Source organism: Manduca sexta, chromosome 16 (assembly GCF_014839805.1).
Source record: "Manduca sexta isolate Smith_Timp_Sample1 chromosome 16, JHU_Msex_v1.0, whole genome shotgun sequence".
Lineage (NCBI taxonomy): Eukaryota > Metazoa > Arthropoda > Insecta > Lepidoptera > Sphingidae > Manduca > Manduca sexta.
Genome location: NC_051130.1, coordinates 8,307,444 through 8,334,784, shown reverse-complemented (window position 1 = coordinate 8,334,784; position 27,341 = coordinate 8,307,444). Strand labels below are relative to the sequence as shown.

Below are 27,341 nucleotides of genomic sequence, written 5' to 3'. Positions count from 1 at the left end.
GCTATTAATATAAAGCCTAGATTAAATCACGCAGAAAAAATTGGCGATTCCAAATATTTATATAATTAATTTTCGGTACATTTGTCGCTTAGATATAATTGCCTTTCAAGCGTCGATTTTTATAACTGGTTCGCGTAGCAATGCTACGACGTAGGCCGTAGCACTGGTTTCGACTAGACCGTAGCACTAGCATCAACTCTAGTTGCGATTGCGATTTGTATGTCTATTTCGATATTGATTTGGTAATTAAAAATACGTACCTCATCTTTTCCTTTGACAACGCACATTTTGACGTCGTTCTCTGGCGAGTACCATACAAGCCGACGCTGTTCTGTTAAGTCTGTCAGGCTAAGGTTGTAGACGACATTTCTGCAACAAAAAATTACAATTTAAACATTCTATCTTTAATATAATATAGATGAGAGATGTTGGATTATGTCTGATAGCACTATTCTGCCTTACAAATATCCCCACTACTTACAAATTCCTAAACCTTTACTAAAAAAGGCCTTGAAATTAACTCATACATCTCGGTTGTCCGGATATATTTTATGCTGTATTAAAACAACTACCACACCTTGCTAACAAGTCAATAAACATGCAACAAAAAGCCACCGAATAATAAAGTTTTCTGCTGTAAACCGACTTGTTGGCCACTCAGATCTTATAGAACGCTGGCCAACACATAACCAGTTTAACGAGACCCTCGCCACACAGTTTCCTCACATCCTTTTGTTCTTGGCGCTTAGGCACGGGCAGTTCATTTAACGGTGGCAACTCGGCTCATGGTTGTTAGGTGAATGTTTGTTGGTGGTTTTAATCGCACTTGAAGTTAGATTTCAGGTGAAGTTAGTTGGAATGAGTCGGTATTGCCGCAACGTTTATTCTGCGGACGGGCGCGGTTGTTTGTCGTCGCTTTGTGTGGTTTGGTCACTGAATGAGTCGCTTATGCCTTTTATTTTTGCGTATTGATAGTTTCATGCGTAAACCACTAGAGATTGTTTAATTCAAGTCGGACTTTTTAGAACAATTTCGGTCGCAAATGTTAGTTTTTCTTACCAAACCAAATTTTACTGCTTTTAAAACTAAGGTAAAATTTAATGCTCCCTTTCTACTTACGGATTCAAAGTATCTATGTAAAGGCATATATCCGTTACACTGTGAAAACAACATTTTGTGAATAAAAAAACGATATATAAAACTAGGGTAAAGGCTCCTATTTTACTTTTTCCTGCTAAATTCAGTAGAGTAAGAAGGATTAACCGGTAAGCTTACAGGGGAGTACAGCGTGACGTGACGTTGCCCGAGATACCATCTTAATCCATTATGGAGTTACAGCGTTTGATTTCACCGTAAAATATCTTATACAAAAGTAGTTCGGGTGTAATGTATACTACATTATAAATATGAAAAAAATAAAATTGAATATTTAGAAGTAAAATTACTAAATTTATTGTTCTATATTTTTTGTTTGAAAACTTTAAGTGAAATAAATCCTGGTAATAAAATATCAATGTTTTATTGGGATTTTTTTTTATGGAAACATACGTTACTACCTGTTACAGCGTGTCTACTTAATTGGTTTAAATGAACATAAGTGGCATTAGTCAATGAAGTATTAACTACGCTAATTGGGTTTAGAATATGTTTTTGTCTAATATTGTATTTTCTCTATAAGTGATTATTGTAATCTTTTCAGAAAATAAATGTCTTTACCCGTAAGTATTTATAAATTGAGAGTTTTATTATGACACTACTATTAAATATATCGTCACAAATTAGTGAATTACCAAAGTTAATTTACCAAGCGCAACCAAACGCATTGCGCCTAAGACATTGGCGCAACTTCGACATTGTTTTACCAACTAAAACAAAACTGTCATTACGTATGCATACAGTTTAATAATGAATTGTTACAACTTGTAGCCATTCATTAAACTTGCCGCGCGTACCTGCGTACTGTCTACGTTATTGCAAAACTGTCTCAACCCTTAATTAAGATATTTGGCACGAAAATTTCATAAAGAAATTAAATGACATAAACTTTGCCAATTATAAAGCAGAATAGCCGGTGTGACTTACATAATGTTTTTGAGATTTAACAGACAAACTTTACGCCCGCGCATTTTGGATTTGTAACTTGAATTTTATTGATATTACAATAGACTCTTTAAATGGCAATTTCATAAAGTTTTAATGGTTGTTCTTTGTTTTCATGCCAACATATTGTGGACGTACCTATGCTTATCGATCTGTGAATCCATTTTTATGAGATTTTTATTGAAATTTTACAGTTAAATGTCTTTATCTAGCAGTTAAAGGATTATTCGATTTTACCACTAATATGGGCAAACATCGAATGCTAAGATTGAAGTTTAAGGGCAAAGGTTTGTTATAATCTTCTTTGTAAACATCGATATAGCAACCAACTAAATTTTTTTTATTGAAATCTTTATGTTATTGATAATTTACTATTTTATATATAAAACAAAATACCATATCAAAATCAAAATGACCATTCAACAGATCCACACAAACTCCCCATTCAAAACAAAATACATCTAGCAAAATAAGAAACACAATTCAACTATTTCAAAATGGCGGACTTAGGTGCCATCAACACACATCTATTCTGCATTTTGTTTCAGAATGCATTTCTTTATTGTCAATAGTTAAGGGCTGCTTATTGGAACAAGGGTAATGCCTATAATTTACAAAGGGTAGCCAATTTGTGGGTAAGACCCTACCCATATTTTATGTTCTAACCATTTTTGTGAACTAACGAAGTGACATGATGCAATCAAGTATGAATGTAAACAAATACGTAATTTGGTTTGTTAGTGCTATTGAAGTTAAGGGACGATAGACCATCCGTTTATAGAGTTTGTTATGTATGGATCTTTTTGTTAGTAAATACGAGTGTTATTAGTAAACTTATATATCGTTGCTAATACTATTTCTGCATTGGTGTAGTATCATATACAGTCTGTGAAGACTTGGGTTCTGTTTCTAAGTCTTACTGCTCTTTGTGTAGTTTTTTTAATACGATTTGCCTGAGATTGGGTCCCCAATAGGGGGTTGACGTAAGATAGCCGGCCGGTCGTAAAAACTAAGACAAATCGTTTCTGCAACACGCGTGAAAAGTATCGTAGTAACCCCGAAATTGGTGTCTGATAAAGGTGGGTGAAAGGAAGGTCTATTCTCACCATGAATTTGTAATTTATTTCTATATATGCCACTTCCATGCTATTATATAAAGCTGAAGAACACTTCAAAAACTAACAAGTTTGTTTGAACGCGCTAATCTCAGAAATGACTTAACCGATTTTGATTTTGTTTTAATTATAGGAAACTAGATTACTCCCTAGTGCTATAAGTTATTTTTTATCCGAAGATTTTTTACACGCGGTCGGAGTCGTATCCAAAGGCTAGTATTTAATAAATATTATCCTTATTTAATAAAACAACATACATTTTCTCTCATACGTTCGTCCAATATACAGATTAAAAATGCTTATCTTACATTAATTAATAAAGTAAACGTGTACTTTTTACGGTGCGGCTTTGTAATATCTTATATCATTTATTTTCCATGGCTGTGTACATATTTCGGTATATTGCGAGCATTTCGGCGGACAAGCAACTGGCCTAAGGCACAAAGACTGTATCCTTTGTCAATTATTCGCTTCAGTGGTTCCCGCCAAAAGGCGGCCGCCATCTTGGGCTGTGTGCGACGGATCGTCAGAGGCATCTATTGTTGGGTCAGTCGCCCATGTTTTTGTGTTCTTCTGTCTAATCCCGAGACGCAAGTTGATTGATGGTGCGGACTTACAATTATTTTCTTGTCTCCGCACTGATTATTTATTTTTAGACTTTTATTCTTGACGATATAAATTAATCTTTTCCTTTTGTCTGGCTTTCTTTATTCGCTTTGAATTCGGTCGGTGTGTGTTCGGTAGATATAAATTAAATTTTATAGAAGGTAAACGTCCAGCCCACCAATCAGAGTCGACTCATCAATAAACATGACGCGCACACGGCCAATGATCGAATCGAAATGAAAACGTCAAACATGGTGGCGCTTTTAAAGCGAGATTTACATATTAAATAATATTATTGCTTTAATTCGATTGACTGTTTTTCGAGGACGTCACCATACGCATTCAATATCATATGGAATAAATGCTTGTATTGAGTTAAATCACAGCGACGAGGTTTTATATTGATAAAATGCTTCATAAATGCATTTGAATGAAAAAGACGATGAAAGAACAAAGTTCACGAAATCCATAACCGTCACAAAAAATTATAAGAAACATCGTATACATAATTGAATAGTGCGGAATTTATCTTTTTCCGTGAATCCGACTAACAAAGGATAGGTGGTGCTGAGACATGGGGGAATAGCGGGGGTCCATAAAATGCGTTCTAACTAGCTGCAGTAAAACAGACAAAGAAAACAGGGGGAGACAAGGGATGTCGATGTCGTCGCTAGAATAAATTATAGATAACCTGACAAGTGACTTTATCTCGCCAAGCTCCCCTCGAAACAATGTTTCTATTTGTAATCAGCAAAAAACTACAAGATTGGTGCGTTTGTTTTGATCGGACGGTATTGAATGTTTCCCAAAATGAGACAGCACAGTTTGACAGTGGCTTATGTTGCTGACCAAAATGTGAACTACATATAGAGTTTTGCATAGAGTTGATAAAGTTTGTTTTTATTTTAAACAAGACTCCGATTTTTTTTTAATTTTAATATAATTATTGTAATATATCATCTATTTATTTTTCATTCATAAATCATGACTACTAAGAACTTGAAAGTTATCGTTTTAGAAATTTCTATCTCTCTACCCAAGCCACCGCCTACCGTGAGAAGTGTTTGTTGAAGAGTTATGTATATTATATTATAGAGTAATATTTAATAACAACAATCAAACACTCCTTATAGGCAATTGGTTGGCTGTCCCCACGGCATTTCTTACATCAAGACCGCTTGCTAGTTTGCCTACTTAGACAATAAAAAAAATTAAATACAATTTCATTGTTCTATTCCATGGTTTTATCGAACGCGTTAAGACAATCAAATCTGTACCGTATGGAGCGTCAGTTTCAATTCGTTTGCATACGTTCGGCACAGTTGGTATATTGGAAAAGTTTATGAGTTCCGTTTAGAACAATATCAATAGGGCAAGTGCATGTGCCATATTGAGTTGCACTACACCCGCACCTGAGTGTTTCCACACCTATAAATATTACAAACGTGAAGCTATTTACACTGGGCAACCCTTTGTCTGTTGCAAGGAGGTTTGGCATTTCTTGGGTCTCTGGTATTGCAATTTTGAATAAAGAATGAGTGGAAATAGCGAGTTTAGACAAGTATATAAACTTTTTAGAATTTCTGTAACATATTTGTAAATAGCTTACAAAATGTTTTCAGCAATCGGATTCTTGATTTTACGTTAATATAGTTTTTGTTTTACTTATCTTACGGAACTGGCCAGTGTTTAGAATAATAAATCTTTAAAACATTGTTTACATCTCTTTATTCCTTAGAAAATAATTAATCATGATAATTTTAGACATTATAACATCTCTAGAGAGATACAGTTACCTTGATATTACAAGATGGCGTCCATGAATATTATTCATATTGTGGTGTGTTTATAAGGACTCGTTTATACAGGAATTTAAATCGAGTCTCAGCAAGTTTTCCATGTTTGTCATCACCATTTGACTGTCAAATAAGCGCTCGCGTGGATTGCTTGATATAAGCTCAGTGGGTACTTAGGGCGCATTTACAAAGCGGAGTATAGTTTTAGATGCTGTATGGTCTGGTAAAAAGGAGCTATAGCCTAGTAGGATGAGGAACGGACTGCCGAAACGAATGTCCGCTGGTTCAAACTGCAAGGGACGCACTTCTGACTTTTCTAAAATTATTTCTAGTATCTGTTATTGTATTCTTTGTGAATTATGGGCTTGTTTAAGTGCCTTTAGCTTATTTTTATTTATTATAGATTTAGTAGACAAAATGTGTGCGTAATAGAGCATTATCTTTATATTATAGAAAACATTTATTACATACTGAATTCACCTACCTACGCCATTAAATATCGAAAGTAGCCGATTAAAATGATCTCAAATTGTTTCTAAATATTAGCTCAAACATAAATAATGTTAAAGATTTTATACAGTAAAGGTTACCAGCCACTTGTGGTTATCGCCTAAGCGTTTTTATTTGGCCCGAGAATGCAATGCGGCGTGCGTCACCGACGGTGTATTTTGTCAAATGCAAAAGATATGTTTCATAATCATCCTTAAAACTCATTACTTATATTCTGAAATAATTAATTATGCAATTACGAAAAGGGCACATGTCTATAAATGTAAAAGTTCAAGAAATGGAAATTTTCTAAGGTAGTTTAATAAAAATATATATGTTTTTGGGTTAGAATTTGGATTCAATTAGCTATAAAAATTACAGAAGTTTTGTTGTTATTTGTTACTATATTTCTCGATATAGACCTAGATATTATATTTATGAGATGTGCCCTTTTCGAAATTGCATATTTAATTAGACAATAACCAATTTCAATGCAATCCTAACTTAATAAAAATCCTAACTAATATGGAGTATGATGCCCGCCACGTGTGTTTGCCGCCTAAGTGTTTTTATCTGACGCGAGGACGCGGCGCGGCGGGCGACGCCCCTATATCCCGTCAATATTGCAAAAGTTCCGACGCGCCACCGGCCTCCGACTGAGAAATTGCGCTTCACGTGTACGAGATTTATTGCAATTGTTTCTGAACAACATTCATCGTTTATTTCATCGAATGCATGACGTTTCCGCGCGAATCGTACTTATTGTTCAATTCGCGACGGTTTGAAACGTGTTTTGAATTTGGAATGGTCGAATTAATATAGTACCAATTAATGGGAAAACATAGTAAATACAGTCTGTCGTATGTAGAAGCGACTAAAGCCCGGTAGAGAAGCATTGTATGAAAGAGCAGGTGTTAGCAGTGAAAAAGTTTGTGGATTATGATGGTGAAGGAGTTTTATTTAACTTAAATCATCTTCCCAGTCTTACACGCCTGGAAGAATGGCTGTGGTTGTGGATTGTCTGAAAAATTGGTTACGGCTTTTGTAAGACTTTTCCATCTCTCTATTCATGGCACTGCGTGTCCAACAAGGGAACGTTTTGTAACCCTAACTTCAAAAGTATTAGCAATGAGTTAATGACGTTTAATATGTTAAGTATAATAATATTAATGGCGGGTGTTACCCGAACAATCGCCTGATAAAGCGTTGCACTCGCACAGAAGTTGCAGTTTAGTTTCTCATTTATGTGGATTTAAAGGTCGTTTCTAGCTAATTTGAATGCACCCTAAAACAGCCACGATTTTCCAACGAGACTCTTATCAGTCTCTATCACTCGCTTGAATATAAATAGCTATGTATAGAGTGTCTGGCCGCAATGCGACTTACAGCGGTGAATCATCATGGTAGAATTTTTAGTGATTGTACAGCGATTGCTATTTAGTCTGCGGGTGGGAGGTGATTTTAGTATAAGGCTTTTGGTATACATTAATCTATACTACATACAGTACATACATCCAGTGATGACCACGATCCTCAGTCATGAGGGACCGACTACAGAGAGAGAATCTATACTAATGTATAAATCTGAAGAGCTTGAGCTGGGATTTTTCACTAATAGGAAGCTCATTCCTCCTGTGTGCTATAGCCTAATTTTTATCCCGGAAAACCTTCTTCACGCAGGCAGCGCCGCGGGCAATAGATAGTATTAGATATACATAGAATGTTAAGGTTTGCTACATATAAGGTCTACAAGTTGTGAAACGACAAAGCCGACTGCTTGCAAGAATAGAAAGATATAAATGCATACATTATAACGCTATTAAACACGCTTATTAACAATTCTTAGTGATACTCAGGCCATATCGGTGGACTAACTAATGTTAATATCAAAGCGGTGATTTAAAAAACTATATGACAATTGTTGTACATTATGCCAATTTCAAGTTGGGAAGTCGGTAAAGCAAAATAATATGATGAATGTCAAATCAATCATCAAACGTGAAATGTCTAATTTCTGTCGAATTATAACGATAATTCGTGGCTATATTCACACGATATAGTCAAATTTTATTTTATTTGGGACAACAAGCAATTGTGTAATAAGACTAACTATAAACAATAGTAAAGAGACTTAACAATTACACAACCAACACCATTATCCACTGAGTAAAAAATGCGACAAATGCGTTAATTGTTGACATTTGACGTGTGTGGCCACAGCATAATATAACAAATGGCGTGCTAGAAGTCCTGACACACGATCATGCCGTACTGCGAACCCGGCATGAGTGTGTGCTGTCAAACCATTAGCGTCAAAATGTCAAGTTCGTATGCGCTCGTCTATTTCTGTAAAAACGGGTCAAATGCCAACGGCAAAAGAAGTTAATACCTACTTTAGGCATCGATTAATATAAAACTCTTATCTTAATTACTATAGAAAACATAAAAAACACGTTTCAAACTTAGGGCTCGCCAATAAACTAAGCTTAAAATGTTCAAGAAAAATATGTTAGCATTAAAATTCCTTTTGGAAAAATGTTCAAAGAAAAGAAACGAAAGCGATTGTAGTTTACAAAAGTTATAACTACTTTTTCTTCTTTAATTATGTATTTTCTTTACCATCAAGTTTCCTTTAGTTTTCTCAACAATCTATTGATCAGTGATGTCATATAGATGCTATTTATTTTCGACACGATGTATAGTTATACATGGTGTTCTATATTTAGTTGCGCGGCTTATTTAATATATTTCATTATTTAACTACAGTTTTTTGAAAGATGATTTCTTTTCATATTTTGTGACAGGATATAGGTATATAGGCTGACATTATATATTTATGATATTAGTTGTTGAAGGATAGTAAACTCTTTAATTGATGCTCAATTGAAAGAATAGAATTTACACAATAACTTTGTACAGCTAATAAATATGCACTAAAAGGACTGTTAAAGTATTCGTTCAATTATTTAATGAAATAATTCGTGGTTTTAAAACTACAGAGCGATTTATAGCACCAAACCGGAATAAACGTAGCTGATGTAACGAACCGAAATGAAAGCAAAATAACACACCAATGGTCCAATCTAAAAAAAATGTTAGTGAAAAATTCACTCGATTTAAATAAAAAATATTTCACGTTCCCTATACGTACTGTATTGCGTGATACCCGTTCCATATAAGTACGTTGCTTACTTTCATATCCAATGAAGGAAGACCTCTCGTGATTTTTAACTTTCCTTGATTTAAGAGCGGGAATGAGGGCCTCATTAAGTTGGGTGTTCGCCAGCCGCCCGCATACAAATTCTTAACATTTTAATTAAAAGCGTTCAAAGTGTTCAAAATGCCGACCGCACTGAGCCTCTATTGTCGTCTCGCTCCCCCGTCAGCATGATTTATGGTGTAGGTAAATGGGAAGGGTTGCTCTCCACGACTCTCTACGGAAATTTGCCCCAATGAAAATTTTCATTTTTGTGACGAAACAACAGTGGCTGTATATTTATCATAACTTTAAAATAAAATTAAAGAATTTCGATACAATACCTCTTTGTCATGGGGAAGGGTGAAAAATGTTCGCGTCATCTTGGAAATGTTAGGATTGTAAATTTAAGATATAATCTATGATACGAAATATGAAAAGCAGTTTATAGTCTATGAAAGATTGGTCGACGCTACTGGCAACAATTATCGATATTTAATCGGCAGGATAAAGGATAATCGGGAACGGAAGCTTGTCAACAAAGGCTATTTAAAACAGGAGTTGTAATACAGCTGGATATAATTTATTGTAGTTATAATTAATGTCATCAAATGTGGTTATAATTGCGTCTTAGATTTAACCTACTTGGAATAAAATTTTAGCGATGGTTTTATGTTCCAGACTAAGGTCTACGAAGTGTGTTTAACGCCTTATGTAATAAGTTCTAAAATACCTTTCTTCATAGTTAGAGAGGTAATCTGGTTTGGGTTTATATCAGCCATTTGATCAAAACGTTCAATCCCGTGCAGCCGCTAGCCGATCTAAATATTCAGCGATAAACACGTCAATCAGTTATTGGATTACCCTCGTGACGAGGCGAGTGAGAAATCCACTAATTTCGTTCAAGCCCGTCTGTGTTAAGGCAGATAAATTGATGTGAAAAATGCCCTTGTTGGTAACAACCTTTTCTCCAAAAGTTATATGATTAAGAGTAGTATATTATTATTTTTTGCACTATATAAGTAACTGTTCACTTAATGCCGAAGGCAATCTCTACAATCAACCTAAAGTGGTGCATACAGAACACTGTAGAAGCACGAAAGTGATTTTAAAAGCTGATACATATGACGTTTAAATACGTCCGTAATTTATTTTCCTTGCGAATATACACTTGGTACTTTTCATAAAAGCAAACTATTCTAAATTTATATTTTTAATACACAACCAAGGCCGCGTGAAAAATAGAATAAGACGTTATAAAGAAAGCTAAGAATGTAGTTAATGAAAATGAAATAAGGTTAGTAAATTTAAGTCGACGATCCACGCAGCAGGTATTAACTACAAATAAGAGCAAAATATAATCCAGCTTCTACCGCAGGATACTAGCAGAAAACAGATTTAGTAAATTAGGTTACGGTACTTTGTTAGTGTTGTTTTCGAGTGTTTTGCGTTAGAAATAAAGGTGATTTTCGAAGTCAGATAATCGACGAGTACTCGCGTTATGCTCTTATGTCTACATGGAGTTCGAAATAAACATCGGGCAGGACAATTTGTAACAAATCCTGGCACGGATAGGTGGCGTCCTTGCACACTTAACAAGTTAACTGATCTGTTTTCCCCTAAACTACTTTATTTGTTTAGGCCACAACAAATAGGTACTCAGTGCGAAGTTTCTTGGGACCGCCTCAAATTGCTTCCACAACTCTTGTATTGTTTAATCAAAAGAACGCTGGGGAAAACGTATGGGCCAAATAATAATGTTCTATTTACTCGTACGCGACGTGTTCAACAAAGGGTTTGTTGGTCTTCGGATTTCAAGGTTCCATAAATAAACAATTTCGATCTTCATGCCGCGCCCCTGTAATTATAAACTGGACCAAATTTCTGTAGAGTTATTTGTTTTGTTCAGTAAAATATAACTCATCCTTTGCAAAAAATATACATACTAAATGTATGAGTTAATGTATGTTAACGTTTTAATAAATATTCTAATTCTAATTTCGAAGCTGTAAGTTTTAGCTATGCCATTAAAAGGAAAGTAAATTTTTTTATTGTCATTATTTTAATACTAATATTTATTTAAATAATATTTAATATTCAATGTAGAAAGAATTTAGCGTAATTTTGATGGCTAGCCACCTATGTAACGTCAAACTTCTACTGGCTATCCTCTCTGGTGTAGATCATATTAGAAAATCCACACAAAGCGTTAAACCGCTTATATTAGAACCCAGGACCTCCCAATCCACAGCCCATATACGCTGCCACCAAACCAATTCGATCAATATCAGATAAAATGTAACTACGCAAAACGCAATACCGAAAACATTCCAAAACAGCAAAATTATTCTATAACAGTCGTAACAATAGCTTCTAATTATTGCTATACGTTTACAAGCATGTTGAAAGTCCATTAGCTTTTAGGACGAAGAACCAATCCACGAGGTGTAATTACCATTCTGAAAGGGTTGCCATTGAATACTATTGACTTATGTTATTTTGTGTGCTAAGTAGGAGTTTCCATGGGTCCTCATCCCGCTAATTCTAAGGGCAGGGCGCTCGCCCTTCATTTTGTTTGCACAATAGATACTAATTTAGCAATGTTTTATACTTGTGATTGTACGGAGTTTCGTGCTCAGATGAAAGCATTTTTGAAATTATGAATCGTTGTGGAAATTTGCGTGTTTTCAAATATTAAAGTGGTTTTGTAAAATGTTAAAGCATTTTTACATTGGCATATTATGACGGATTAATTTGAAATTTTGTATTACTTTTTAATTAAAATTTTACATCAGTTGACTTTTATGTATTTTGTAGTTTAGGTCTATTATAATGGACACGGTAAATGTATACAGTTATTTTTGTAATTTCAAAGATAAATAAACTCATTTACTTTACATGGTAAAGGGAAAAGAATTATTTGTTCTCCGAGTATTTCTTTTTTATTTTCCTCATTCGTCTAAAAACTACACAAACATCGGTTTCATTCTCAACGTATTCACCACAAAAGAAAAATATGAACTAAAATTGATATCCCATAACTTCATACATAACATCAGCAACTTATTAAGTAATTGATACAAACATTTCCCAGCGCGCCTTCACAAAACTCATTCAACGTCAGTATATCTCACGATTTGGCCGTCAATCGGGGAGCTTAAGCGAATGCGTCACAATCAGTGCCCAAGGCTGGTCCCAAGTCCCGCGGGAACACTCCAACATCCAGCCTCCGAGTGATGGATGCGATGATTACCTTAATTCCTTTTTTGCCACGAACGAGCTCTCTTGTTTGCCCTTTAGTTTTCGGATTAGGACCGCTTGTGACGCGACTGTCGTAATGTGTGACTATTTTAAGAGAAACGAAATGTGGTTAATTCTGGGGACTCATGGTTTAAGTAATTTTCTTGTTTTAAGTAATTCTGAAATATCTAGTGGTTATAAAGTGGTGATATTTTTTAGGAACTCAGAGATATTTAAGTTAAATTTTAATGGTTTGCGAAATAAGTAACGCAAAAGCTGATCTTGGAGATTGGTTATGTGACATATTATTTTGAATCGCTACACGTTTCGATGTCACACGGTGTCCCAAAAATGTATTAATTGGTGATATTTTTTTCTTATTGGTTGGTTATTCCATAGCTTATTGTGTTTATTAATAACAATCAATTATGTAACCTACTCTTTACTATGCGCGCCTTTAATTCAAAACTTGTGAAATCCTTAAAACCGTTCTCCATAAGTTTAAAATAAAAATATCAAACATAAAGAAATATTTCGTACAAAATGTACGTTCATTTTTGTTCGCCAAAATATTTTCATACAAAATTGATTTTCCACCGGCCGTATGAATATGATTAATTAGGCCCAGATTTATTTATTCAGTCTTCCCCGGAGCTGGTATTATGCTGTAAAATATATTGGAAGCAATGGTTTTCACAAAGACCTGGGGTAGGGTTTAAATTATATTTCTATTCAGATATTGCGGGTTTATCCTGCGGTCGGTGAAATGCCTTGATTGGCATTAACTGAATGCATACGGTGTTTGCACGAATGAAACATGCTTTTTAGTTTCGTACGAATGTTTTTAATTTGAAATTGCTTTTCAGTTTTGTTTGTGATTATCCCCAAGGGTTTTATTCGGGGCAAAGCACCGATAACTTTATCGATTGCAAGTTGAAACGTGATTGAAGTTAAAGAAAACAAAATGTTATAAACGTGAACTATGAAATGAGAGTTTGCAATAAGGTGTGTTATGTAGTTGTGTACCTTTTTATACTTATACGTATAAACATTCAACGCATTATTGAGAGATATTGTAGGAACTATCTTGGTGGCGTAGTTATATTGCGTGTGCGGTACGAATATTGCTCTGAGGTCCAGTGTTCGAATCCCCGGTCGGGCAAAGTGAAGTTAGATTTTTCTTCTCAGTATCCGCCCGATGTTTGGAATTTGTTACCCGAAATGGCGATAGACTCTCCCCTACACATCATTGGACGAAACACATATGGTGAAAAATGGGTGTCCCGGTTGCATCTCTACCTACTCCTTCGGGAATAAAGGCGTGATGTATTTCATTTTAGAAACCCAGTTTTATTATAAATCCTTTTATAATAAATCCGTCAAACACTTTCCCTCAAACATGGTGCGTGCATTTCACAATATGTGAATATGTAAAAAGCATTTTTTTCGCTTACAGACAAAATCAGCAAGTATCATTCTGACAGCTATTACGTGGAAGTAGGCCTGCGTATGATAAGGTCTGAAGTGGATATTTCACGTGGCTGTTTGCGGGGCCTCACGTTATGTCCCTGTATAACGGCCGGGGAAACTCTTGTATGAAAATATATTAAGTTTGGGCTTTTTGTAAAAATGTATAAGGTTTATATGACTGCGACCTGCCTTTTACTATGCGGTATAGGGACTCGGATGCTGTTTTTTTTTTTAATTGGAGCGAAATAGGGTGTTCATTTTTAACAATTTGTTCCTTTCAATAGCTCCGTCGGAATTCTTAATTATTAGTATTAATTTTATTATTTCGGTAATGCTATGTTACTACTATTTTGAGAACCTATTTTCCAATTAACATTACGTAAGCGTTTTCTTCACAGACAAAGGTCAAAAATATTTATAACTCGACTTTTCAGACTCCGCGACCTTTGCGATGTCACACGTCTAAGTCATTAACAGCTGCCGACTTCAAATATGCAGTTGATATACCTCAATTTACTTTAACACCCCAATGACATCGTCGCATAAATGTATAAGCTAAAATATAAATGGTTATAAAAGGAGTTATATTTACATTAGCTTTTAAATACGATAAATGTATAATAAAATGTATTAATTTATTTGAAATTTGTGAAACAGCAGCGATAGCCTAGTTGGGTGTGGAACGGACTGTCAAGACGAATGTCCGCAAGTTCAAATCCCAAGGGCACACACCTCTGACTTTTCTAAAAATCATGTGTGTATTGTGAATTTATCGTTCGCTTTAACGGTGAAGGAAAACATCGTGAGGAAACCTGCACATCTGAGAAGTTCTCTATACCATGGAATTTGCAATGCCAGAGGCACAGCCAAGCCGTTGCCTACTGGGAGGTGAGACCTTTTTTAAGCTTCGTTTACAGAAGGACAAGTCATAGCGATTGCGAAACACCGATGCAAAGTTATTAAGTAAACCTGTCATTAAAATTAGTGAACAATTAATTTTTCGTTTCAATGTCAGCTCGCAAAACTTCGAAACAACGTTGTTCACGACTTCATCATTCATTACTTGCCATCAGGCGGACCTGTTCACGGGCGATGATGACGTACCATCATATAAACCGTATGCTCTTTTGCTCCCTATATAACAATAAAAAAAAAAACAGAAAAAAAATTCAAGTCCACATAAAGTTTCCCACCTATGATAAAAAGAAAACACAAAAAAAATCCAAGTCCACATATGAGTATTTCCCACATATTATAATGATAATAAAAAACAAAAAAAAATAAAGTCCACATAAAATATCCCACCTATGATAAAAAAAAATCAAGTCCACGTATGAGTGTCCCAAAATGAGCAGTTTTATAAACAAAGCTTATGTAAAACTTCGATATACTGATATCGCTGTCGGACCGGCCGACAGAACAACGTTAATTTCGTTAAAAGGCTACACAAAAGAGGATCACACCCTCGCACCCATACAGGAATAACATTACTCGGGCGGAGGCCCAAACAACGTTTCCGCGCGGCGACCTTATAAAATTAAGAGTACGACCACGAAACTAGCGGGTAGCGGGCTGTCTCTATTTCGCGAATGGCTTTTACGACAGGAATTTTAAAGTTTGAAAATATTAAAGTTTGTTATAACATTTTTACATTGTTTTCTTTTATGTTGAAACAAATTTACTTGCAGATCTTTTCGGCATACAAGCCGAAATGAAACAAGAATTGTTTGGCTAATGGAATTTAGTTTATTCGGAAAAATATGCGGCTAAGAATAGGGTAGGACAATCCTATTTATTTTACGTTCAAAAAATATTTTTTAAATGTAGTTAATATTTTCAAATAATTATAACACGACACTGTAACGGTTTAAGTTTTCATTTATTTTGTTAAAGAAAACAAAAAGATCTTCCTAAATTCACATTACATTTCACATCTTTGTTAATAGCCCGCTCTCGCTTTAAACAGAATCACTTCACCGCCGTTCTCGTGGCTCTATTATCTTATGTTTGTGATACGCAGTGTCGACGTTTTGTTATCACAATCGCATGCGACATTTAAACGCAATGAAGATTGAACGAACGATAGCTAATAGTAGTTTAAACAAAATTACAAAACATAATGAAGCAATTGCGAGATATTATCGTGTACAACAATATTAACCAATTTTCTTGTGTTTTTTCGAGGAATAAATCACGTGATTTAATCTTAGGCATTTAGGCGTCTAGTAATAGCTAATTTACCACACGTAACAAAGTATAACCACATATATTAATATATATGTATGTACAAACTATAACCTTTGTATCATTTATAAAAATACTAGCTTTTGCTCGCGGCTTCGCCAGCATGAAGGAGTGTTCCGCGATAACTTTTTTCCGACTTACTTGATATGTATCGTTATATTATGACCAAATAACACATAATCATAATAAATTGTAGCCTATGTGTTATTCTGATGTATAACCAATATTACTGTAAAGTTTTATCCAAATCTGTTCAGTAGTTTTTTCGTGAAAGAGGAACAAACATACATCCATCCTCACAAACTTTCACATTTATAATATTAGTAGGATATCGCATCTGATGTCACTAAGTAAGACTAAGATGGATCTAACGCGAACAAAAACCTTCGGTGACAAATCAGAAGTCGCAACCTCCTCTCCTAGTGTCTCGACATGGGTTTTATTACAAACGTTTTACATAACATACATAACATCACGCATTAATCCCCGAAGGGGTATGCAGAGGCGCAACCAGGGCACCCACTTTTCGCCAAGTATGTTCCGTCCCATGATGTGATAGGGGGCGAGCCTATCGCCATATCGGGCACAAATTCTAGACTCCGGGCTGATACTGAGCAGAAAAACCCAAATATCACTTTTCCCGACCCGGGATTCGAACCCAGGACCTCAGAGCGCTATTGTACCGGGCATGCAGTACAACTACGCCACCGAGGTAGTCACAAACGTTTTGCTTTAATAAATCCCCTACAGGAGTTCTCGAGATGTGAATTTCATCGGAACAACGTGACCATTGTCATGTAAATCTGATTTGGAAAGAAATGCAAACTTCGCAAGAACAGATGAATATTTCAAGTTATGAGACCACCAGACATTCTTAGGAAAACATTGTCCAATTTGTTATATATCTGAGTGTTTCTTCGCTGACGTTTGCAAGGATGGATTTTAATTTTGTGGGATGACTAGGACAACGACAATATGGAGATGTAGAATGAAAAATATATTACAGTTTTATTCGCGTATGTCTGGAGTAATTTTAAAAATATATACTAAGAAACGTCATTTAGTATTTTGAGGTTTCGGTGAGTTTTGATATAATCATTTATGTAGAGTTTTTGTAATACCATTTTATAAAATTATTGTGGTAGTGTTTAGAGAATAGTATAGAAATTAGTAAACTTAAAAAACCAAGCAAAATTTCCCTAAACCGTTTTGATCCGTAGAAAATTGTCCTGCTATTTTGTTTTAAACTTAACATTGACAACGAACCTTTTAAAAGCTCACATCGTTTTATATAATCAAGTCCTCCTTGAATACCATTGAATGTCACAATAAAGCGAAATGCAATGTGAAAAAGTCGTAATCCGAAACAGTTTACATGGAAACAAAAAATATATTCATAGAGTCAATGCGCGATCTGCGGGCGAACGTCAGCCGACCAGATGAGTACGGACGGCGTGGGACAGAGATGTAATTGTACTATCGATATCGATAAAAAATGTCGATAGATTACGGAAATTATAATAGATACTTTGATAGTCAGAGAATTAATATTTTGTATTACTTGGTAATAGCGTTGTTTGACACCAGTGTGGTTTAAAATTAACATAAGACGTATTGATAAAGTCATTGAACAGTAGTATGTGTGTGTGTATTATGTAACCAGTGTATTATGAAGATTCTGAGTACTTTATACACTGGAATTATATTATACTGGCTGTTTTAGAAATACCGCACACATAAATGCGTCTATATTAAAAAAAATATATTAATTCTCGGGTGATAGCATAGGTGAAAAAAGCATTAAAAATCGGTGTGGTTCCTTTTCCTTGATTTTGCTTCTGATCCCATTGTCTCTGTGGGAAGGATATGAGGAACTTATGCGTATATATCTGATCCCTAATAGTTTTATTTGGTAAGTGAACAATAAATTTTCTCAATGTATTGTTTAAAACTTTTTAATTTGGAATATCGTCCATCGATAACTACTCGGAGCAATTTATCGACACCATCTCTTTACTAAATCGCAATAAAATGGCGACTGTAGGCCGGGAGCGGGGTGTTTTTAAGTCGTCTTCCCTCCATCCAAACACAACCCAAAAATCTTTATGAATGCAAAAGAGACCCCTATATACAGAGGGTGCTAAGTGCGAGAGAGACAACTACAGGTGCATTCGAGTTAGCTCTCAGCGGTTACTCGTAGATACAACACGTTCTTCCCGCAGTCTATGCGGTTAAGTGTGCCTAACTTTGCCGCGAATTCGAGTGGAGTTGGAAAAACAAATAACTAAGTATCTCATTTGAATGTATAACTTCGGGTCTTTTAAAACAAAATAGGTGTTACTATATGTACGAAGAGTCGGTGCTGTTGATTTTGACACGTGATTTATGTTGGTCGTAAATTATATTTGTCCTTGGGGAGGATAAATCATAAAGTTTGTTTGACTGTTTGTTCTATCACTTTGGAAACTTGATTTTAACTTATCCCATCTGTTTATTTGATTAGGAATACAAAGAAAACCGTATAGACAAAGGCTTTGTTCTGCCATTTATAAATAAAGCTGTTATTTTACTTAAGCATTGTATGAACAAATAGTTAATTATAAAGAATTTTTCTTACATAGTCAGAAGTTTGGCTGTCACTGACATTGTCAGAGTTCATGATACAGTTGAATCTATAGAGTTTCTCTTAAGAGCAATACCTTTATGCATGACATTCGGATACACGGTGAGCAACGAAACATGAATATAATCTGTGCAAGGTTATATAACACCACTAGTTCAAATTCCAATTCCAATTTCTTGTATTGGCCGTATTGTCACTAGTTCAAAATATAACAAAGAAAATTGTCAAAATTATTTAGCTCTTAAGTCTGCCTTCTTAAGGTGACAATTTAAATTTATAATCCCCTGAGCGATGGCATCAATATTTATAGCAATACGGACTCACCTGCCGCCGACGAGCAAATAATTTCCATCCCTTAATAATAGTCTGAAGAAGTCCGTGTGAGTTTCATTTCCCAGGAACTTGTGTGTATCGTCGACACCTGGAACAAATGTGAATTATTAGGGAATTGTTTAGAATTCATCAAAACTAAAAGATCTACAAAGACCTACGACACAAAAGCTATCAATACATACAATATTTTAAAATATCAAATATAAATATATAATAAAAGTGCAGTACATGAAACTTTTTAACTAAAAATTAAATCGCTTTCAAAAACCATTATAAAACAATTTCACATTACCATAATCGGCATATAGGCCCTTTACCAGCACATACCAATTTTGAAATCCAAGGCAGTAAAAAAGTACAGTCGACGCATATCTTTTTTTATTTATTAAAGAATATTGTTACACGACGATGTCTTAATTGATCGGATTATATTCATAGAACATACCGCTTAATTATGCTAATCGTTGCTATTAGGATGTACGGTAGGTATGATTCTGTGCACAGGATGCTTTTTAATATGAAGGTTCTTAAGACCGTGGTTGCACCCGTTCATAAATTAAGGACGAAGTTACAATGTCACCATTTATCGAAGCTAATATAAAATTGCATCACAGATATATAAACATATTCTGCTAAACAAAGTTCCTTCAAGATCCAATTACTTTAAGAGCACGTAAAGGTTACCGTTTCATCTTATTAGTTTAACGTTACACTGTTATGTGGATCTAAGAAAGAATTTGCATATCCATTAGGGAATCAATATGAATTTGTCAGAGGCAAATTGAGATTACGGGCGAAGAATTTTTATACGTACGTGTTTTGGATACGGTATGTATAATAGGTAAATATTTTATTGCTTGTAATAGTATAACGTTGGTAAGGGTAATTGATTTTTTCTTTTTAATAAATTCGTGAATTTAGTATTCTTTTTATAGGTGTCTAGATATTTTATAGTTGTCTGGATAGGCGAGTGTTAAAAAGAAAATAAGTTTATGCACAATTCACAAAAGTAGATGTGACTGTCTTGTAGTATTTCTATTACGGTACGACTGCAATGCAGCGATCTCGGGTTTGATACCCGAGTCAGTGATATTGAGTTTTCTGCTCAATATCTGCGGAGTCTGGAATCTGCCCGGTATGGCCATAGGCGCGTTCCCTTTCTCATCATGGGACGGAATACGGCGAAAAGTCGGTGCACTAGTTGCGCCTCTGCCTATCTCTTCGGGGATAAAAGGCGTGAGTGTGTGTGTGTGTGTGTACGTTACATGACGCCCATAAAAGATATAACAATTGATTTATTTCCATTAACTAGTGTTTCCAAATGATAATTATTTATAGAGTTTTATGCTCTAAATATAATATTAAAGTGTTATTGTTGAAAATAGTTTATTCATGATGAAACGAATAAAGTTTGTTTGGTTATTTATCTTTATTTCTTCATAACTTTAAGCATCGTTTTTAATCTTCCAGGACATTGGGAAAATAGGCCGACTAAGTTAGGTCTTAGTTCCTAAAAAAGGTGTACAATTGTTTTATTTTTAGCTGACAATCTCAGGTTGGAAACTTCTATCCAAATAAATTTTGTAAACTGGGCTTTATATTAAGTAATTTAAATACAAAATGGGTTAACCAGATTCTTATCTTTGCCTTATAATATAACTTCCAGAGTATATCGTTAATACTCCATAAATTCCATGAAGATACTACTGTCATAATCTTAAAATCTAAAATTTATCTTAAATTTAGACGAGGTCTTTTGTCACGGCCCTAAGTTATTTAAATGTCTAATTGTAATAACGTAAGTTATTTTATACTATATACTGTTGGAATAGCGTGTAAATTGGGTTGAAAACTAAACGTAATTACGTGAAAATATTCATGAGCCAGCTTTAAGGTTCCAAGGTTAGGCATTGGAAACGCCCGTCTCAAATATATGAGCTGTTTTTGTACACACGCGGCCTTGGTAATTAATGAACTTAAATTTAAAGGATTTTTACACATGTTATTTTGTCGAAATATTTTTTAAAAATGCGAAGGAATGTATAATATGGAAAATGATGACAATCGAAGAAGGGAAGTCTTCTAAAACCAACCGACCATTTGCTCCAACGACAATGGCTTATACTAACTGCTGAAACACGTTTTAAACAGAATGGTTGATGTAATTAATTTCACTATAAAGCAAATATTACCGGGTACAATATTGACAAAGGGCCTTGGCCCACTTTTTCCCGTTGAAACACTAATTTGGACCGACCAAACAAAGCCAGGGCATCGTAAACCGAGACGGCCCTTGAAATTTAATATTCTTGTGGTACTTGTTTTTACATTCCGCTTGTAAATGTAACGAGTAACCAACTGTTTGCGAAAGGAAAAGTAATTGAATAATAAATTTTGATTTTTTTTTCATGAGTAGTGAAATACGGAGACATCTGTGCCACTTTGTTAGTATTTTTGATGGTTGTGTAGGCTTTTGTTAGTAAATAATATTTTTAAAGACAATATGGATAAATAAATTAAAATTCTGAATCGGCCAGCATGGTGAGCTAAGACCAAACCCTCTCAGAAGTATATTACAAGCTTGGTATTAGGGGGAACGGGACGAATTACGTAGCAAATAGCGGAACCTCGCGCTCCCTATGTGAGACACTATATTCACCCATTTCGATAATTAAGAATACTAACGGAACCTCGAGCACCACCGTCACCACATGTGAGACACTATTTTCACTCATTTCAATATTTAAAAATACTAATTCGAATCTTTCGAAAGAAAATAAAAATAAAGCTTGGTATTATTATAACTGTCCATTTCTTCGTCGTTAATGAGGTATGGATTAAATTTGTTTATTTGTTGCAGATGATAGTTTTAATAGGTATACCGTATGATATGATTTTACGCGATACGTTCCATTGGTTTCATTTCATAAAGAAATAAATGTAAAGTTTTACGGGAAATAATTTAAAATAAGTTTATTTATCAGGTCATGTCGATATGTGCTTAACCCTATACAATAAATAATAAATATTCCATGCTGTAAATATATTATGGCATTGAATTAATATGGTATAATATTTGTAATTGAAAAGGCTTGAAATAATTTTAATATATGAGCAATAAACCGGACTGCCTCTGTGGCGTAATTGTAGCGTGCGCGGTTCGACACCGCTCTGATGACCCAGGTTCATATCCCGGGTCAGGCAAAATGGTTTCGGGTTTTCCGTATCGGGTCGGAGTTTAGAATTTATGCCCGATATGGCGATAGGTTCTCCTATCACATCATGTAACGGAACAGACACGGCGAATAGTGGTTGCCCTCCTGGGTACCTACTTTGCCTACCCCTTCGCGGACAAAGGCGTAAAGTGCCTTTGTTTCTGAGTAATAAAGCCTAAATTTGGACAGTACCTCGCTAAACTGACATTCGTTTATTCGCGTAAAGGATCAATTCCTAGCAAAATTATCAATACCTTTATCCAGTCCAACGGCTAATGTACAACCCTCTCATCAAATATGAAAGAGTTCGCTTACGCGTGAAATAATATTCATATAATCTTAGACGTTACCTATTTGAATAGTATAAAAATTCGAGTGAGAATAAGATAAGTAAAATGCTCGGATGGTACGTGCGATAAAATCAAAGATTACTCAAAGGGTGCCTTTTTGTACTCGCTACTTGACTCACATTGATCGCGACGTCAAAGATGTCTGGATATTCCAATATGATGTTTCATGAATAGTGTAGACTTTTGCATTGAGTCTCATTGGTTATTATTGCTAGACTCTTATTCGTTTTTTCGCGAGTCACATCACGTTTTATAATAGTTGCTATCGAAATATGTGACTTTCAGTAACGAAGTGTTTATATAAGCCGATTCCTATCGGCTTCCCTTTTATTATTTACTAGCGACCCGCCCCGGCTTCGCACGGGTGTAATGCTGATACTAAATACGCTACAGAAAAACTGTGAACGTTGTATATAAAAACATAACGGCCCGCTCTGGCTTCGCACGGGTATAACATAACAAAATAACAGTATTTCTCCACTATATAATGGATGTTATTATACATATAAATCTTCCTCTTGAATCACTCTATGTATTAAAAAAAAGCGCATCAAAATCCGTTGCGTATTTTAAAGATTTAAGCATACAAAGGGACATAGGGACAGAGAAAGCGACTTTGTTTTATACTATGTAGTGATGTAAAATCTAATTATTAGAACGATTTGCAGATGGCATTTATATATATTAGTACCTATATTATGTTGTGGGTTACCTTTCAAAAATCTTTACCTTTCAACACTGGTGACTATTTATAATCACTTAAGAATTATCCTTTCAGTCAATATGTGTATTCAATTTCATATTTCTTCTTACCTAAACATTTTCCATGTGTACTTACCAACGAGCAACTTGCGTAATTTACAAGTTATTTAGCGAGATTAAAAGATAACATTACACGGTTAAAACATCACGTAGAGCATAATCAGCGGCATGCATCTCCATGTTTTACAATTACACGATTCCAACCAGAGGCTAATTAAAACGTGTCAGTGAGGATATTTTGGCGTCGTGTTCGCCGGTGCATTGTACACGCTCGCCATCCGAGTGTATTTTAATTGCAGTTTTTGTAGTGGTTTTAGCGTTTTCGGTGGTAATGATGGTTCATTGAACGATTGTTGGGAATTATATTAGTAGTATTAGTATTACACAGAATAGTATTAAGTCGCAAATATGAAATACAGTTATTTTGACTACTAAATGAAACCACGATTAAAAATAATATTTTACAATATGTCACTTTAACCGTAAATGATAAATAAAAAAGTTTAAGTTTCGAGCGAAATAAATGTCCGTAAAAAGTAATGAAAATACTACTCTTAGAGAATTCGTCGCAGTAGCAGTATCACATTTTCAGTCAGAAATATACTCACACACACACGTAATATTATTACTAAACTACAAAATTAAAAATAAGAAAAGTAAAACTCGGATTTAGTTGAAAATATTAAGTATTTATAGATAATTTTTGGCATAATGTTAACAGTTAAGGACGAGTATGTGGTTTTATTTATTAATACAATGGCAAGTCACTGTATACGACTAGGTTTTGTTTATGGCTTCACTCAAGTTCAAGTTTGTTCCTGAGTTAACAAGCAGCCAATAGCATGGGTTATCATAGCTTTCTATCAATGAATTTTCAGAACTGAAGTTCCGCGTATATATTTATAAATCGTCGAATAAAAATTATAACCTGCCTCAATAAAAAAGTGTGAGAAGTGTAAACCTTGATACATATTTACAACCATTTTTAATTCGTTAGTGTGCTATTTAAAAGAGTGTTATTTAATGGTTAAAAAATTTGCCCTTAGTATGAAACATACCTGAAAAAATTTACTCTTTTTAAAGCTTATTGTCAGGTTTTTATACTTGTAGCGTCTGGACCAAATACACTCAGAAAACCATAATTGCTCTTCGGACACAATATAACAAAACCTGTAGATTATACTGTACAACTACAGGATATTTTTTATTTTTATTGCTTTGAATGACGAGACGACCTTTCCGTTCGCCTGATGGTAAGCGGATACGACCGCCCATAAACAGTAGAAACACCTTCCAACACCTTGAATTACAAAGTATTGTTTGGTATTCCACTGCGCTCGCCAATCTGACACATGAGATGTTAAGTCTTATTATGTTCACTACACTGGCTACAATGTCCTTCAAACCGGAACACAACAGTGACTACACATTGTTGCTTGGCGGCAGATATATATGGCGATGGTATCTACCCAGGTGGACTCTCACATATGAGAGACCTACCACCATGTGGTATGAAACATTAGTGTAGATGGTGAAAAAAATAAGCGTCGAAAAAATCAACTTATTTAAATCTATTTTTGACGATTTGGCAATGAGGTAAGTAAATGACTCCCGTTCCGGGAGTGCGAACGATAACTCGCAAACGTCAGACGGCCGAGATTGGACTTCTTTTTGGGCCACGAAAGGGCACCGACTTTTTCAGCCCAGATATAATCGTTGACAAAAGAACTTATCTGATAAAAAAGTCCGGGGAAGTTGAAGCCGGGATCTTCGGCTTAGAACTTTTCAGTTCACTGTCTCAATTGATAAAGTGTGGTTTCTATTAAAAGATATTTAGAAATATAACTAGAATGCCGGGGAAAATATTATGAGCAAATTTCTTGGAACCATAATTTTGGATAACGAAATTTGAAGAATAAGGCGACTTATCACTTATTACTTATGGTTGAAATTTACCTTGTTATAAATCGTTTCCAAAACTTCCTTAATCTTACATGTAACCTTTTTTTGACGAAATCTTTACTATTCCAAAACCATTAAAACATTACGTTAAACGTGGCAAATAGCAGACTTGAATTAAAAAAATTAAAGTAATCATTCGTTTTGTCCGTGGAGTGGCAAATAACGAGCGTCATAATTAGTTTGTTAAAACAAAGTAAGCCCAAACAAGCCCGAACGTTTAAAGTGACTACAACTGAAAGAAAACGAAACGGTCCTTTTTCATTAGACAAGATGAAAAGATAGCATTATAACGTAATGGTTCCTTTATAAAGCCTATTTTTATAGATAATATTATGAATTGTGCTCGAGACCACCGGTTTTAAGTGCTTCAAATGAACACTTAAATGATAAGATTATTTCCATTTTTATAATAGCTATTGTAATAGTTTTTTTAATCGTTGGAATAACTATTGTAAGTATATATTTATAGATGAATCAAGACATTGTTAACCTGACTTTATAAATTTAAAATCAATTTTAAGTTAAACTAGAAAGGTAAAAAGATTTTAAATGACTTTAATGAAATCCCATTTCTTGTGAAATATTTTTTGTAAAATAATTTTAAAATATAATTACAAAACTAAAATTATGCCTTACTGCCGCTATAATAGGTTATAGGATGGAATACTCCTTGCAAGCTTTGTATTTTAGGAATGTATAGGGTCATTTTGACATTTCGTTAATAAACAAAACCATATACTCGTCTTTACCTCTGCTAACATTGTGCCAAAAGTCATACATGCATAATTAATGTTTTCGACAAAAATTCCGATTTAGTTAACTGATTTTCAATCACTGTAGATTAGTGTGAATATGTCATGTGCGTGTATTTCTGACTGAAAGTGTGATGTTGCCTCGGCAGTCGACACAATTATGCCGGCCTGTTAGAACCGGATACAGAACGAGACACACTTACGTGGGCCACTATACCGGGTTTCAATAACTTACAGTGGTCACTATCCGGGCGGATATAAAACATATCCACAAGCAATATTATAAAACAGGTCCTTAGTCATATTCCACACCGTCTTATTTATCGATATATGAGTATTCCAACGGCAGTAAATTGCTACGGACGTGGAACAAGCACGGCGGGATGTCCTAAATTAGATAGAAGATAGTTTCGCTTCCTTACGATGCATATTCAGCTTGTTGGTACGGAAATTACCTTAACTGCCCTGCGTGGGCCAGTATGGAGTTAGTATCTATATTCTATATTTCTCACCTATAAAGGTAGAGTTTTAAACCGGTATTTTGATCACTTTTATATCCGTGTTGTGAAATGTATATTTATGGTTAGGTTAGGTTACTAATCATATGCATTTCACGTCTCGGATACTACGACTACTTTTTGCAAACTTGATTAAGTATAGAAACCCGGCATTGTACATTAAAGATATTAAAGAAATAATAAAACAGGGTTTTTTTATTAGAGCAACAGAAGCCAAAGAACAGATTCTAGATTTTTGTCTATCTGTATGTGTGGACATACATCACACAAAAGCTATTGCAAGGATTTGAAAACAGTTTTTACCCATGTATTGCATGCCAATACAGTCTAAAATTTAATTTGAGTTCTCAAGTTTTTTAACGCTTTTCGGGTCACGGACTTAATAATAAGTTCATTCTCTATTATTAGGTAATTGCAATTATATTTAGTCATTATTTAAATTATCTTTTGGTCTTTACTTGAACGTATTAAGGTAATTTGACAATCGAAAACACAATACATTACTTAGTTGAAATGTATGCAAATTGCCACACATTACGGCCATTAGTAAATTAAAAGTGGATTACGAAT

The 27,341-nt window shown here is 34.7% G+C and overlaps 1 protein-coding gene across 5 annotated transcripts in view; it reads right to left on the bottom strand.

Moving 5' to 3' along the window:
- The window catches only part of LOC115444216 (semaphorin-1A), a 352,349-nt gene that overhangs the window by 30,830 nt on the left and 294,178 nt on the right, over nt 1-27,341 (bottom strand). For all 5 annotated transcript variants that reach the window (XM_037439219.1, XM_037439220.1, XM_037439222.1 and 2 more), the window contains exons 2-3: nt 19,204-19,300; nt 261-369 (exon numbers count right to left, since the gene is read on the bottom strand). In XM_037439219.1, the coding sequence (XP_037295116.1) occupies nt 261-369; nt 19,204-19,300 (206 nt within the window). The remainder of the gene's footprint in view (nt 1-260; nt 370-19,203; nt 19,301-27,341) is intronic.